The 16,612-nt window shown below is 36.6% G+C and overlaps 1 protein-coding gene across 2 annotated transcripts in view; it reads right to left on the minus strand.

Moving 5' to 3' along the window:
* DMXL1 (Dmx like 1) overlaps positions 1-16,585 on the minus strand; it is a 127,959-nt gene extending 111,374 nt beyond the window's left edge. For both annotated transcript variants that reach the window (XM_077746362.1, XM_077746361.1), the window contains exon 1: positions 16,432-16,585. In XM_077746362.1, coding sequence (XP_077602488.1) covers positions 16,432-16,518 — 87 coding nt within the window. In that variant the 5' untranslated portion in view covers positions 16,519-16,585. The remainder of the gene's footprint in view (positions 1-16,431) is intronic.
* Positions 16,586-16,612: the final 27 nt, after the last annotated feature.

Here is a 16,612-nt window from a genome sequence, read left to right on the forward strand (position 1 = left end):
AACATATTTATTATGTAGAATACTGGCATTATATATTATGTTTTAAGTAAATATTATGTTTTAACAGAGTAATTTTAAATATCCCGTTTAAAAAAATATCTGTGTAACTTGAGAATATTTCCTTTACTTATGATATTCAGTCCCATCAGCAAATTCAGCCAGTCTTGTCTGCAAAATGTTCACTTCTTCCATTGCTAATGAATGGTACTGCTCTTGTCTAAGCTATCTACCTCCTGCACTACTTTTTTTTTTTTTAAGTTTATTTATTTTGAGACTGGGCACACTCATGCATGAGCGAGGGAGGGGCAGAGAGAGGAGGAGAGAGAATCTTAAATGGATTCTGTGCTGACAGCACAGAGCCTCACCCAGGCTTGGAACCCACAAACTGTGAGATCATGACCCAAGCAGAAATCAAGAGTCAGATGCTCAAAGAAATGAACCACTCAGGCGCCTCCCTTCTATATAATACTATTAAGAGACTGCTTCCATTCTTGCTTCCCTCTAAATGCTTTCCACACAAAAAGTCATTCTTTTAAAGTAGGCTCCATACCCAATATGGGGCTCAAACTCAAGACCCCAAGATCAAGAGTTGCATGTTTTATCAGGTGAGCCAGCCAAGCTCCCCAAAGTGCCCTCTCTTAAAAATGTTTATTAAAGCAAGTAATTTGCCCTGCTTAAACCTCAATAGTTTATCCAGTAGACATGGAATAAATCAACTCCTTACCATGGTTCAATGCCCTAAATTATTATACTAACTCTCTAAACCCATCTCAAGCTACTCTTTCCCTCCTTGGATAGGCTCCAGTCCATACAGGGCCCTTCCTTCTGTTCTTGTGGCATACCTCATCTTTTTCCACCTCAGTGTGTTTTATCCACCTCTCTCCTAATTGATCTTTGTCTAGCTAGCCTTTTTTCAATATTCAGGTCTTAGTTCCCAAACACTCTCTGTCTCTCATTACTTTCCATCACATCACTATTTACTTCTTCAAAGCTCGTATCACAATTTTTAAGTATCTTGCTTATTATCAACTTCTACTACTGCAAGTTCCAAGACAAAAAGAGAACATCCAAGTATATCCTATTCTCTGTTCTATCCTCCAATTCTAAATGATGGGGCTTCTTTATAAATACCTGTGGAATCAAAGAAGTATTTAACTTCATAAAACAGCCACCATAACCAAACAAATAAAAAGGTATAGTTCAAGGCTTGCTGGCAAGCATTTTATAGCTCTTTTTGATTTTTACAATTAGCAGAACTCTTCCAATCAGAATTCATTTTTTATCTTTTAAAAAATTTTATTTTAATGTTTATTTATTTTGGAGAGAGAGAGCACGTGTGCTTATGAGTGCTAATGGGGGAGGGGCAGAGAGTGAGGGAAGACACAGAATCCAAAGCAGGCTCCAGGCTCTGAGCTGTCAGCATAGAACCCAATGTGGGGCTCAAACCCACTGACCATGAGATCATGACCTGAGCTGAAGTTGGACGCTTAACCAACTGGGCCAACTAGGCGCCCTTGTATCCTTTTCTTTAACTTCTTAGATCACAGGAGTTTCTTGTGTTACAAAGTACGTGGCTGTCTTCCCAGAATTTACCTATATAAGCCAGCATGAAGTATAACACTGACAATAAAACATCTATCACAAACTGTTTCCCATCCAAAAATAAGTTCAACGTATTAGTAATTATTTACTTTCTCATCACTTTTGCACCTGCACATTTACCTCACTTAATGTAAAAAATATTATACTTAATATATACTTCATGACCTTAATTCCTATCAAAGCCAAAATTCCAGAAAAAATATTTGGAAAGAAATTTGAGAGAACATGCAAATAAATCTGCTCATACTACAGATAAGAAAATGAGGCTTAATAGGCTGACATAACTTCTTAGTGGCAGAATGGGCCTCAGAATCCTGATTGCTTTTGATTCTTGACCTAGTGCTAGTTCCCTAGCACCACTAACTTCCTTAGTTAAGTGTGCTTGTCCGGAATTTTCCTAGAAGAAATGACTGACAATCAAGTACAGTTCTACTAGTGTCACATAGTGGAAAAACTTGGCTCAGTAAACAAACAAACAAAAAATCTCATGATGGTCTGTTCACCTATATAAATATCCAAATCGGAACACATGGCTTGTCACAAGATTATTAGCAAGAATAATTTCCAAAAACTAATTTATTTTAAGCAAAAATTTTCATTCATAATACAGTAAATATCTTAATATTTTAGAAACTGACTTTCCCCCTCAATATTAAATTTTGATGAAGTATTGATTGCCACCGTATCCCAAAACACTGTGTTGAATTCTGAATGTTTAAACACATGTCTTCACAACTTAGACTTCTTTTTACCATACTGAAAATGGTCTATCTTCTTTTAGATATTGTATAGCAACTCTTTTGTCAACCACAAGTCTATCCTGAATTAAGTTTATATTAATCCTGAAGTTCCTCACAAAATTACTATTTAATACAAATAGTATCTTATCTGCAGAGTTGAAAAATGCATCATTATCCCAGAAATAAACATTTAGCCCTACAGAAAGATGCCAATTTATAATACAATTAATCTTTGACCATTCAAAGATTAACCCAGTCCTGAATTACCCTTGTTCTTTGACTGCTGCTGTATTACACTATTACTCCCTGTCCTTTGACTTTCCCTGAGTGACAGTACTAGAACATATAAAGCTTTCTCTCTCTACTTTTGGTAAACTTTAAATGAATTGAAAATGACTGATCTTATCTGGAGTATCTCTCTTTCAGTCCCACTTTCTTCTCTTAGAGTTGTAAGTAATGCATGGCAATAAACTACTATACAGGAAAAAAGGAATATAACCATCTGTAGTCTATACCTCACTAGTGACTATTATGCTTGGTGCTTATAATCAAGATTTTCTGGTATTCTTGAGTACAGAACTTATTTTTCAGTTTATTTGACTGCATAACAAATACAGACTGCATTAAAGACAAACCATATTTGCATTATGTTCCATTTCTCAGTCATTTTCAAGAATTTGTAAATGTCTCTCCCGAAAACGTCTGCTGTCCATAGAAGACTAGTTAAATAAACTGCAGCACATACCCACAATGGAGTGTAATACAGCTGTAAAAATAACAAGGAAGCAATCTATGAACTGAAATGGAGTGGATTCTTGGGGACATTTTTAAGTAAAAAAAATCAACATACGAAAGGACATGTGTTATATTTGGGGCAAGGAACAAGGAAAACAAGAAAACATACATGGAACTACTTACTATAGTATGAAACACAGGATGGATAAAACTAGGCAATAATAAAGCTGATTACCAACAAAGATGGGGAGGATAAAGTGGAAGAGATACAGGAAAAAAATGACTTTTGAAAACATGTTAACATTATATATATTGAAAAACAAATCAGAGTGGGGGACAGGTAGTGAAACAAAGGAATTAACTGCATTTCAAATGAATACATATCCACACCTAAAGAAAGAAGGGACAAAGGACCTAAGTAACTTATGAACACAGAATGTGATGGTGTATTTTCAGTCTTGGACAGTGAAAAGGAAAAAACTAGTCCACCTCCTGTGTTTCTCCTTTACTCTCACACCACTACCACATTCCCAACACTTCTGACAACAGATGTGGGGTCTTTTAACCAGAAAAAACAATTCTGTGACACAAAAAACTGGGTCTCTGACGATTTAACTCAATTCTGACACTATCTACCTGGGGATAGTGTCAGATCCCATAGGTTAAGGGCTCAGTCTTAACTGAGACTGTCCTACACTTCAGATGCTAACCTTAAGTAGTAGGACCCCAGATTACCCATAACTTCTGTCCAATTTGGCTACAAATCAGAAGTTCCCATGACCTCCCTCCCTTGGATTTGATTACTTGCTAAAACAAAACTCAGGGAAACACTTACATGTACCAGTTTATTAAAAGATATGATGAAGGATACAGAAGCACAACTAAATAAATGTATAGAGCAGGATCTGGGAGGAGGTTCCAAGCAGCAGGAGCTTCCGCCCCATGGAGCTCGGGGAGCATCATTCTCCTGGTACATGGATATGTCACCAACCTGGAAGCTCCCCAAGTGCCATACTCCTGGGATTTCATAAAAGCTTCCTCACACAGGCATGTCAATGATTAACTCCATTTCTAATCCCTCTCTAGTCTCTGGAAAATGGGAGATGGGGCTGAAAATCACAAGCTTCTAAATTGGCTTAATCTTTCCGCTGACCATCCCAGGAGCCATGCAAGCTCCTGGATTACAGGAGAATGTAATGAGGTGTTTCATTACAACAAAAGATGCTCCTAATTGCCTTACAACTTATGAATTTACAAGGGTTTCAGGAGCTGTGGTAGGACCCAGGGTAAAGAACCAAATAGAAATTAGGGGGCACCTGGCTGGCTTAGTCAGCAGAGTACATGACTCTTGATTTCAGGGTTATAAGTTTGAACCCCACACTGGGCAAAGAGATTACTTAAAAGAAAATCTAGGGTGCCTGGGTGGCTCAGTCCCTTAAGCATCCAACTCTTAATTTCGGCTCAGGTCATGATCTTGAGGATCATGAGATCAAGCCCTGCTTCAGGCTCTGTGTTGACAGTGAGGAGCCTGCTTGGGATTCTCTCACCCCCCTCTCTACTCCCTCCCATGCAGCATATGGGCATACACTCTCTCTCAAAAATAAACTTTTTTGAAAAATTAATATTAAAAAACTGTTAAACTAAAAAAAAAAAAAAAAAGAACCAAGTATTAGAACACGTGATGCTCCTAATGTTCTTATCACTTAGGAATTTAGAAGAGTTTCAGGAGCTCTGTGTCAGAAACTGGGGACAGAGACTAACATATGTATTTTCTATTATTTCACAGGCAGGGTGGGGAGAAGTACAGACAAATCTGATTGCTTTTTGTATATTGTTTTGTAATTATACTGGTAGGGACAATGCAATTCTGAAACTATTTTAAATGTATTACAGAAATGAGCAAATTAGCCAAGGATCTCATGGTGTAAGGAAGAACAAAGATACAAAATAAGATGCAAGACAGTCAAGTAAGGTTGTACTGGAATTGGAAATATTGGTATAAATACCGTGCTTTCCAAAATATGCATATTTCCATGCATCCATGTAAATATATGTTTGCATATGTGCACATATGTGCATGCTATATGCATATATATGTGCATTATGTGCTGGTTCTGTCCACTGAAAAGGCCAAGAAGCATAAACATCCCAGAGGCAATGAGATCACTTAGCACCTTGATCTTGATGTCCAATAGCATTCTCTACTAAAAGAAACCAAAGTTCTCTTGAATAATTACAGCAATGGCGCAGGGTAGCCACAATGAGGTCACAGAATACCATTATACTGGAAAGAAGATGCTTTAAAAAAAAAAAACAAAAAACAAAACAGGCAAGAGCCATCATCAGTGGCTATTTGACCTAGGGGCAAATTATGATGGGGAGTCAGGTTATTTGCATGGTCTTAAAACTCTCTCACACACTGCTTATCAGTTGCAAGAAGAAGGAAAAAGAGAAATTTGTTGTACAGGGGAGACACTGGGCAACACCTTCAAGAGTCATCAAAATTAACATCACTAATGATAGGTATCATGTACAACTAGAGAACACAACATTATCTGTGCAGAATTTTGGCCAAGAATGCATAACCTCACTCTAATCAAGAGGAAACATCAGACAAATGCAAAATGAGAAAAGGTTTGTTTTTTAAAAGTGGGAAGCCACAATAGCTAAAACATGGAAAGAGCCTAAGTGTCCATCAACAGATGAATGGATCAAGAAGATGTGGTTTATCTATACCATGGAATACTACATGGCAATGAGAAACAATGAAATCTGGCCATGTGTAGCAACATGGATGGACCTTGAGGGTGTTATGCTGAGTGAAATAAGTCAGGCAGAGAAGGACAAATATCATATGTTTGCACGTATAGGAGGATTAGGAGGAACTTGACGGAGGAACAAGGGGGAGAAGAAGGGCGGAAATGGTGGGGGAAAGGGAGAGAGGCAAACCATGAGAGACTCTTGAATGCTGACAAAAACTGAGGACTGATGGATGTGGGGGGGAGGGAGGGATGGGCATGGAGGAGGACACTTGTGGGGATGAGCACTGAGTGTTATGTGGAAACTAATTTGACAATAAACTATTTGTAAAAAAATAAATAAATAAAATAAAAGTGGGAAGGATGTGTACTATACTCTTCAAATGTCAATGTTGAAATAAATTTTTTAAAAAACTAGAGAAATGATGCTAAACAGACTCAATAACTAAATGTAATCCCATGGTCTGAATCTTGTACTAGAAAGGATAAATGCTGTAGAGAATGTTGTCCTATCAACTAACAGAACTGGGACATAGGTAACACATTAGCTAAAAGTTTACCAATATAAGTTTATGAAGCAGATAACTGTACTGTTATTATATAACAGAATACTTATCTTATCATGAAATAAAACTAAAGTATTTGAGGATAAAAAATTACGACATATGTTAATTATTTCAAAGGGTTCAGGAAAAAAACTTATGTAGGCATACACGTATCCAAGGAGCACAAATGATAAATAAAATGGTAATCAGTTATTGCCAATAGTCAAATCTAAGTAAAGAGAGTATGGGTGCTCCTTGTATTATATATACTTTATAACTATTTTTAGGTATGAAATTATTTCTAAATGGTTATTTTCAATGTAGTGATAAAAACATCTAAAATTTAATTGTTTTTAAAAATTTAAAACAAAAAATGCTGTGACTTCTTTGTGCTTTCTTTTATCTTTCACTCTCATAGTCTTCCGGGCCTATTTTTTTCTCTTTGGCAGGATACTGCAAGGCCAACCAAAGTGCTTTTCATTGGTAACAGATTTAATCCCTACAACAAATACTGTAAAGTACTCACTTTAATCACCCCATTTTACTGATAAGCAAATACAAGATTAGACAAATTGGCTGAGTGTTAGAGCCAGTAGGAGGCACAACTGAGACCAAAACAAAGTTATAACTATTGGGAAAGGACAGGCTCTTACTTGTTCTGTTAGGCTGCCACACAATGCCTTACAAACAAACACTGGCATGAATTGAATAATTTTTCTCTAATTTCTTCCCATAATTAAAAATGTCTTATTCAGATTGTGAAGCAATCAGAACTGCCATAAGTGATGATAGGAATATAAATTAAAATGGTACAATTCAAGATGCCTAAGTTGCTCAGTCAGTGGGTTGAGCATCCAATTCTTGATTTCGGCTGAGATCATGATCTCATGGTTCATGAGACTGACCCCCTCTGCCATCAGCGCAGACCCTGCTTGGGATTTTCTCCCTCCCTCTCTCTTGCCCCTCCCCTGTGGTCAAAATAAATAAATAAACATTAAAAAAAAATAAAAAAGCAAAATGGTACAACTACTTTGGAAAGCTAAACACATGCCTAACCAATAATTCAGCAATTCTACTCCTACGTTTATATACTAAAACACATGCATAAGAACATTCAAAGCTATTCATAAACACTCCAAGGTAGAAGCAACTCAAACACCCTTCAACAATGGAAAATATAAATAAGCTGTAATCATACAATGGAATACTAGAAAGCAATTGTTCTCAAACTCCCTGGTCTCAGGAATTCTTTGAACTCTTAAGAAAATATTGACGTTAACTCTCCTCCCTTTTTTCTCCTCAAGGGCTTTAGTATTTGTATGTTATCACTACCAATACTTTCTCTTTTAGAAATTAAAACTGAGAAAACATAATATACCAACTAAATCAGTTATGAAAATCTTCCAACAAATAAAAGCCCAAGATCAGGTGATTTCACCAGTAAATTCTACCAAACATCTGACAAAGAATTAATGCCAATCCTTCTCAAACTCTTCCAAAAAACTGAAGAGGAAAGAAACACTTACAAACTAACTCATTTTGCAAGGACAGTATTCTGCTGTTAGAAGTCTACACAAGGTGGAGAGCTTGGGTGGCTCAGTCAGTTAAGCGTCTGACTCTAGATCTAGGTATAGGTCATGATCTCATGATTTGTGAGATCAAGCCCCACATTGGGCTCTGCACTGATAGCATAGAGCCTGCTTGGGATTCTATGTCTCCTTCTCTCACTGTTCCTTCCCAGCTTGCATACACAAGCTGACTCTCTCAAAATAAATAAATAAACATTAGAGGAAAAAAAGAAGCTTGGACAAGGACACTACAGGAAATTACATACCAATATGCTTGATTAAATGTAAAAATTCTCAACAAATACTAGCAAACCAATTTCAACAGCACATTAAAAAGATTATATACCATAATCAAGTGAGATTCAAGGATAGTTCAATAAAGGCCATATATGACAAGCCCGCAATATGAACACTACATTCAATGGTGACAAGCTGAAAGCTTTCTTCCTCTAAGATTAGGAAAAAGGCAAGGATGCCTACTCTCACCGCTTCTATTAAAAAAAGTACTAAAAGTCCTTGTCAGAGCAATTAGGTGTGGAAAAAAAAAACAAAAAAAAGCATCCAAATCAGAAAGAAACACATAAAAATGTCTCTGTTTACACTTAACAAGATATTATATATTGAAATCCCTAAATGCACTACCAAAAGAAAAAAACATTAGAAATAAAGTGAATTCAGCAAACTTGTGGGATACAAAATCAATACATAAAAAAATCAGTTGCATTTCTATATATTAACAATGACCTACTCAAAAAAATTCAGAAAACAACTTACAATAGCATCAAAAAGAATAAAATATTTAACAATAAATTTTAAAAAGGTGAAAGATATACTGAAAACTATAAGACAGTGATTAAAGAAACAAGATGACACACAAAAAAAGGAAAAATATTTTTGTGTGCTTAGAATGGAAAAGTATTGTTAAAATGTCCACAGTACTTAAAGCAATCTACAGATTCAATGCAATCCCTATCAAAATTCCAACAGCATTTTTCACAGAAAAAAAATACCAAAATTCATATGAAGCCACAAAAGACCCCAAATAACCAAAGCAATCTTGAGCAAGAACTAAGCTCAAGCCTTCACACTTGTGATTTCAAACTATATTACAAAGCTATATAAATCAAACAGTAGGATACTGGCATAAAGACAGGCACATAGACAAAAGGAACAGAATCATGAGATCATACACAAACCTATGCACATATGGTCAACTAATCTTCAGCAAAGGCACCAAGAAAACATAATGCGAAAAGATAGTCTTTTCAATAAATGGTAATGAGAAACCGCACATCCACATGCAAAAGAATAAAACTGGACCCTTATACACAAAAATCAACTCAAAATGGATCATAGACTTGAATGGAAGACGTGAAATCATGAAATTCCTAAAAGGAAACATAGAGGAAAAACTTCTTGACATTGGCTTTATTGATGAGTTTTTTGATATGACATCAAGAACACGAGGAGCAAAAGAAATAATAAACAAGGGGGACTATATTAAACTAAAAAGCTTCTGCACAGCAAAAGAAACCATTAACACAATGAAAAGGCAACCTACAGAATGGGACAAAAGTTTGCAACTCTGATAAGGAGTTAATATCCAAAACATAAGGAACTCATATAAATCAATAAAACACAGTCTGATTAAAAATGAGTAGAGAACTTGAATTTGTCTTTTTTTTTTTTTAAAAAAAAAAGACATACAAGTGGCTAACAGGTATTTATTTATTTATTATTTAATTATTTATTTCATAATAAAGTTTTCATCACTAATCATGAGGGAAATATAAAGCAAAACCACAAGGAGATATCACTTCACACCTTTCTAATGAAAGGCTGTCATCAAAAAGACAAGAGATGATAAGTGTTGGTGAAGATGCAGACCAAAGAAACTCTTGTGCACTCTTGTTGGGAATGTAAACTAATGTATATACTATGGAAAACAGTATGAAGGTTCTTAAAATAGAAGTACCATACAAGTTAGCAAAGTAACTTCTGGGTATATATGCAAAGATGATGAAATGACTATCTCAGTGAAATGCCTGCACTCCCATATTCACGGCAGCATTATTCACAATAGCCAAGATTCACAATAGCCAAGATATGGAAAAAACCTAAGTGTCCAAAATGGACGAATGGATAAAGAAAATATGGTATATATATACACGATGGAATAGTATTCACCCATTAAAAAAAGAAGATTCCTTACATCTGTGACAACCTTGACAGCATAATACTAAGTGAAATAAATCAAACAGAGAAAGACAAATATGCTATACATGTATTCCTTACACAGGATCTAAAAACATTATACTAATAAAAATAGAGAATAGAATGGTGGTCGCCAGGGGCTGAGGGTTGAGGGAGATGGTAGATGCTGGTCAAAGGACACCAACTTTCAGCTGTTAGAGAAATAAGTTCCAGGGATCTAATGTACAGCATGGTGACTGGAGTTAACAATATAGTATTATATCCTTCAAAGTTGCTGTGAGAGTAAAGCTTTAATGTTCTCACCATAACAACAAAACGGTCATGAGGTAATGTAAAGGGTATGTTAACTAGCCTTACTGTGATAAACATTTCACAATATATACTTGTATCCAAATCCTCACACTATATACCTTAAATAATGATGTATGTCAATTAGGTCTCAATAAAGCTGGGGAAAAAAAGAGATGAATCTGTAAAGATAACCCAAACAAGGTATCATCCCAAAATCACTTAGAATAGACATATCTTCTTAGGAATAGTTCTAATAGACTATTAAAATTAATTCAATCTAAATAAAAATTTTAAAAAATATAAAATTAATTCAATCTCTAGAGTATATACAATATGATGAGGCAATAAGCATGGAATTATATCAGGCCCGCCCCCCACCAAAAAAATGAAACCACTTTAAAGTGGGCTATGTATTTACCACTAAATTCTTAAAATAATCAATCAACCTGGTTTAAATAGAAACCTAAGGAGTAATACAATACACAGTATTTCTAAACAAAAATCTAAAACTAGTTTGACAAATTTCGATAAAATAAATTATCCTCAAAGGTGCCCTGACTATACTGTGTAAAGTTATCAAACAATAACAACAACACTGATTTATCAAATAAACTATAACATCACTTGGTCTTCAAATTTAATATGCATATATTACAACTGATACATGAGCTACTTCTATCAAGAGATCTGTAATCAGAACAATCTATTACTAACCAATGAAAATTAAATTACCAAATGAAAATTCTTTTACATAATGTATAAATATAAGAGGCTTACCGATTTTGAAGCTAAACAAGATGCATAGGAAAAACTGAGTTCATACGTGGGCTATCAAGCATATAATGATGATTTTTAACTTTAAATTTTGGCAGAGAACCTTCTCAAATATTCTAAGCTCCAAAATTATCCAAGACTGTAACAGCCAGTGTTCGAACTGGAAACCTTGTGACTTCTGTAAAACACTTAGATTTTTTATTTTCACTGATTCCCTTTAACCAACCATACCAGGTATATATTCCAAGGAATTTCTTCCTGGTATATTTCCTGGTTAAATCACTTGAGTTTGGTATGTTGTAATTAACATTTCTCTCATGTTTAACCATATGTTAAAAATCAGTACTGCTTCAGTAATGTTAACAGTACGAATACTATTTAAAATATAATATTTAAAAATGGACCGTTTTTAAAAAGAAGCCCAATGTAGTTCTCATACGGTGGCACATGAAAATCACAAAAATCTTTTTCCAGATATGAATAGTATCAAACTTTCCTCTCCTGTATTCTCTCTACTTTTGGAAGACCCACAAGCTCCTTCCAAAAAACAAAAAAACAAACAAAAAACCCTTTCTAGCCTCCCACCTATAAAGATTTCCCTAGAATGAACAAAACACAAAGCTGAAGGATGCTTACTATGACAGAAAGTGTTGGAAGGAGAATGCTAATTCAGCCTCCATTTCTCTACTAACAGCTATCTCCGGATAGCTGCAGTCAGTCTTTTGACTTCTAATCTGGGTCCCCTTGGCTGTAAACACTGGGTTGTCAAATACAAAAGGAAGCCTGGAGCTCTAACATGTTTGCTTTCTCTTCTATAGCAAAGATGTTTAAATTCCAAACTAGAGACAGGAAGTCCTAAATATTAACACGATCTGTCCCTTACAAATTACCTCCCTTTCCATTTCATTTAAAACACAGTTTCAATACTAACTATAGATAAGCTATGAAATGAAAAGAAAAAAACAATCTACTGTGTATCAAAGTGCATATGTCATCAGTATTCACAGAAATACTAGAAAATCTAGATTCCAATTAACTGTGACTCTTTTTAACTTATCATTTGTCCTTTATAAACAAAATAGTTTTTATTCTAAAAACAAAAGTTTTCAACAGATCAGGACCAGGTTGCTCACATATTTTCACTCTAAAAGCAGTAGAAAATTAACAAGGAAAAAAAAGTGAGGGAAGCATTCAGGTAAATAAAGAAAAAATAAAGAATTTTTGCTTGGCACACAGGAAATTTTTCTCCGTTGTTCACCTGATATTGAGGGTAAAACACGTAACAAGTAACTTAGAAAAATTTAAAGGAAACTTTTTTAAAGTTTATTCATTTATATGAGAGAGAGAGAGAGAGAGCGAGAGAGAGAGAGAGAGAGAGAGAGAGCGCGCGCGCACAAGTCAGGGAGGGGCAGAGAGGGAGAGGGAGGATCTCAAGCAGGCTACTCACTGTCAGCTCAGAGCCCGAGGCAGATCTCACCACAGCGAGATCACAATCTGAGCCCAAATCAAGACTCAAACCCGTGACTGAGCGACCCAGGTGCCCCTAAAGAAACTTTAACAGAAATATTTTATTTGGGCTCAAATATAAATTATTAAAGCTATTTTAAAATACAGCGATTTTTAATTATATTCCAATGTCTTCTTTATCTCTTATTCATCAATTCAACCAGTATTTATGTGCCAAGCATTAGAATGAGCATGATTTGAATTTCATAATCATTGACATTTTTGAGGGTTTTACATAAACACTAAACTTAGTACTTTCCATGTAACAACCCTATGAATAGTACCACTTTGGCCCTATTTAACAGATAAGAAAAAAAGGAATTTAAAGAGTATAAAAGAACTTGCTCATGGATATACAAAGAACTGGAAGGAGCTAGTCTGGAAATCAAATCCAAGTAATGTCTCTACTAATAGGAGTCACCAGTACTTTAATCACTGCTCTAGATGATCAGAATGAAACCATGGGAGACATACACAAAGCAATACTGGTTAATGATATAATGAAAGTACAAATAAAGTGCTTTGACAGCATTAGAGACATGGTCACTGCCTTCTAGAAGTTCTCATACTAAGAAGGAAGTCAAAGTATTCAATGCCAGTTTAAGCAGTAAAAATGTACTTAATACTTAAGACAAACAAACTGCATTAGTAAGGGCGTATTTTAAATCTAGAATTCATGAGAGTAGGCATTCAATTTAAATTTAAAACCTGTCAGACTTTATTTAGCAAACAGGATCTCATTTCTTGTAATTTTTCAAAACAAGAACAGTTATCTGCAAACATGCAAAGGGAGGAATTACAAACACAGGATGTCTTCTCAAAAGGCATAAAGTACCAGGAGGAATAAAATCATTCTTCAAGGGGGCCTACAAGAGGAAGATCTCATGTCTCTCCCTCTAGCAATTCAGAGATTTTTTTTTTTTAGTCCATATATACCATCTACCATTAATGTTATCTTCCTATCAAGTCCAAATTGGAAAATGTTAAAAACAGAATTCAAGGAGTAAATAATAAATAGATTTTGCTTATTAACGTAAAGAAACAGACAACTTCGAGATAAATTTAAGAAGAACATGGTGTCGAGGAAACTGAAGGCAAAAAACTTAGTTTATGACAGAACTGCCAACTTAATGTTAAAGAGTCAGAGATGGATTGGGTACAAAGGAAGATGACTGTTAATCCTTAAACTACCACCCAAATTCCAGAGAGCCAGAATCTCTTTATACTAAACAAAAATTTATTTTTATCAAATTTACTAGACTCCTTCTTTAGATCTGGCAGAAATCTGCAGTATGCTTGGTAGGCGATGATTAAAGCCTAGCCTAGAGAAACAGATTTTAAAGATTTTTAAATTTTTTTACTTAAAAAAATTTTTTTAAGTTTATTTATTTTGAGACAGAGAGAGAATGCGTGCGCCAACAAGCACGAGTTGGGTAGAGGCAGAGAGAGGAGAGAGAATCCCAAACAGGCTGCATGCTATCAGCCTAGAGCCTGACGTGGGTTTGAACTCACAACCCTAAAATCATGATCTAAGCTGAGATCAAGAGGTAGATGCTAAACCAACTAAGCCACCCAGGTGCCCCCTATTTTTTAATGTTTATTTATTTTTGAGAGAGCATACGAGTATAAGCAGGGCAAGGGCACAGAGAGAGGGAGTCAGAGAATCCAAAGCAGGCTCCTCGCGGTCAGAGCAGAGCCTGGCTTGGGGCCCAAATCCCGGAACACTGACATCATGACCTGAGCCAAAGTCAGAAGCCCAACCAACTGAGCCCCCAGGCGCCCCAGAAACAGATTTTAAAATAAGGTCGCAGACCTGAGCAATGAGCTACATGATGGTATAGAATAATCATATATAGTCTCTGGCACATTACCTCACCTCTTCTTTAAAATAAATGGAGGCATTCACCAAGGTTTTATACACACTTAGAGGGATCTTCTGGGTGTCTAATAGGTCAGTCTATCTTATGTGCTTTGAAGTTCACCCTATGGCTTATATAGATTCTGAAAGTCTTAGAGAAAGTTGCTAGAATTCACACTGGATAAAGCGCTCATAAAACTTTAGGAGATGTTACCATCCTGTAATCTCCCACTAGGAAAACCTCCGTAGGATGCTGTTTATTTCCTGTATCTAAACAGCAAGAGCAGAGAGCAGTGTCCAGCTACAGAGAATCTGTTATAGTTTAGGGAGACCCTTAGAATTTAATCTCCTCCTTGGTTATTAAGGCTAGGTTAACATTTAGAATTAGAATCTCTAAAAGCAGCTAGTGTCAAGTGCAAGCTAAGGTGTGTACGAATATCTCCAGGGTGGAGGTACAAACTGTTTCTGGGAGCAAAATACTTAGTTGCCTCAGATCTAAAAGCACAATTTAGGTTTGGAATACCTGTTACCATGTTAAATCATGATTACTATTTAATCTCATATTTATTCTGACCGACAAAGATCACGTAACAATTCATAAGAGAAGAAAATCTGGGGGGATCTGTTAAGTTTTCTACTCTGTCTCACTTGTTTATGTAAAAATAAGTTTTACTCTTCATTACAACCAAGAGATAGTGACACAAGTTGTAGCAAATATCCTCAGCATTATATATATATATGTTTACATATCCAATACCGACTTATAGTTTGAAGTTATTCTAAAAATTACAGTTAAAGCAGAAAACGCCGGGGTACCAGGGTGGCTCAGTCGGTTAAGCGTCCGACTTCAGCTCAGGTCATGATGTCGTGGTTCCTGGGTTCCAGCCCCGCATCAGGCTCTGTGCTGACAGCTCAGAGCCTGGAGCCTTTTTCGGATTCTGTGTCTCCCTCTCTCTCTGCCCTTTTCCCACTCACACTCTGTCTCTGTCTCTCTCAAAAATAAACATTAAAAAAAAATTTTTTTTGAAGCAGAAAATGCCACTATACTGCTAAGCAGCCTTAAGTTTGGGGCCCTCTTCCTTCCCATATCTGAGGAAGACAAATGAAAAACGAGTCATTTTCAGTCAACCTTAACCTGGAACTACCACTACATACATACCAGGTAAGTTTTACTGAAAAACTGTAACGAAACTTTTAGTAACTGATGTGAGCAATCCAAAATAAATAAGTTTCCCAGGATTTCTAAACTGCTATATATGGAATTCAAAGGATGGCGGGTGCGAATTATTTATGAAAAATACTTTTTTCTTTCCAAACTTATTAATCGGTGAATTTGAAGAAAAGTAAATGAAAACACCGTTTTCACTGTATTACTCGGCGCTAGATGTTGATAGCAAGCAATCAGTGATTAAGACGCCCNCTACCAAGATATTTGACCTTAACTTAGTATAAAGGAATGAAACCAATCCCAGTTCTTTCTAAATTTCACAATTTAAGCCTACGGAGTCGGGTAGCGAAAAGCCTTCCTACACATTACAACAACGACTTCTGGATAAACGATTTGGGGAAACCATTCCAGTCTAAGGACGTCAGCCTAGAAACTTTAAAAATCCTACGAAACATTCTAACTTCCGAGCCAGTACCTCGATGACCGACATGTTTCTACCTCCTTCGCTCTCAAAAGCCAGGACCGCCGGGTCCTAGGGGCGCGCACCCGGGGATCCCAGTGCGGAGGGGACCAGGCGTTCTCGGCCTCGGCCCCGTGTGGTCCTGGGCCGATGCCGGCTGACTCAGGGGCGCGGACCGGCCACGGGCGACGCGGGAGCCTCCCTCACTCACCGTGAAGCGCTGGTCGCCGACGCTGCCCACGGAGAAGCAGTGGTCGCCAGGGTTCACAGCCCCGGTCAGCACCTGGTGCAGGTTCATGTCTGCGTCTTATTCCAGCAACGGACGCCGCGTCCGGCTCATGCCCAGGGTCGCCGGCCGCTTCCCTCCCTCCTTCCCTCAGGGGCAGGGGCCG

Source organism: Crocuta crocuta, unplaced genomic scaffold, assembly GCF_008692635.1.
Source record: "Crocuta crocuta isolate KB4526 unplaced genomic scaffold, BGI_CrCroc_1.0 scaffold218, whole genome shotgun sequence".
Classification (NCBI taxonomy): Eukaryota; Metazoa; Chordata; class Mammalia; order Carnivora; family Hyaenidae; genus Crocuta; species Crocuta crocuta.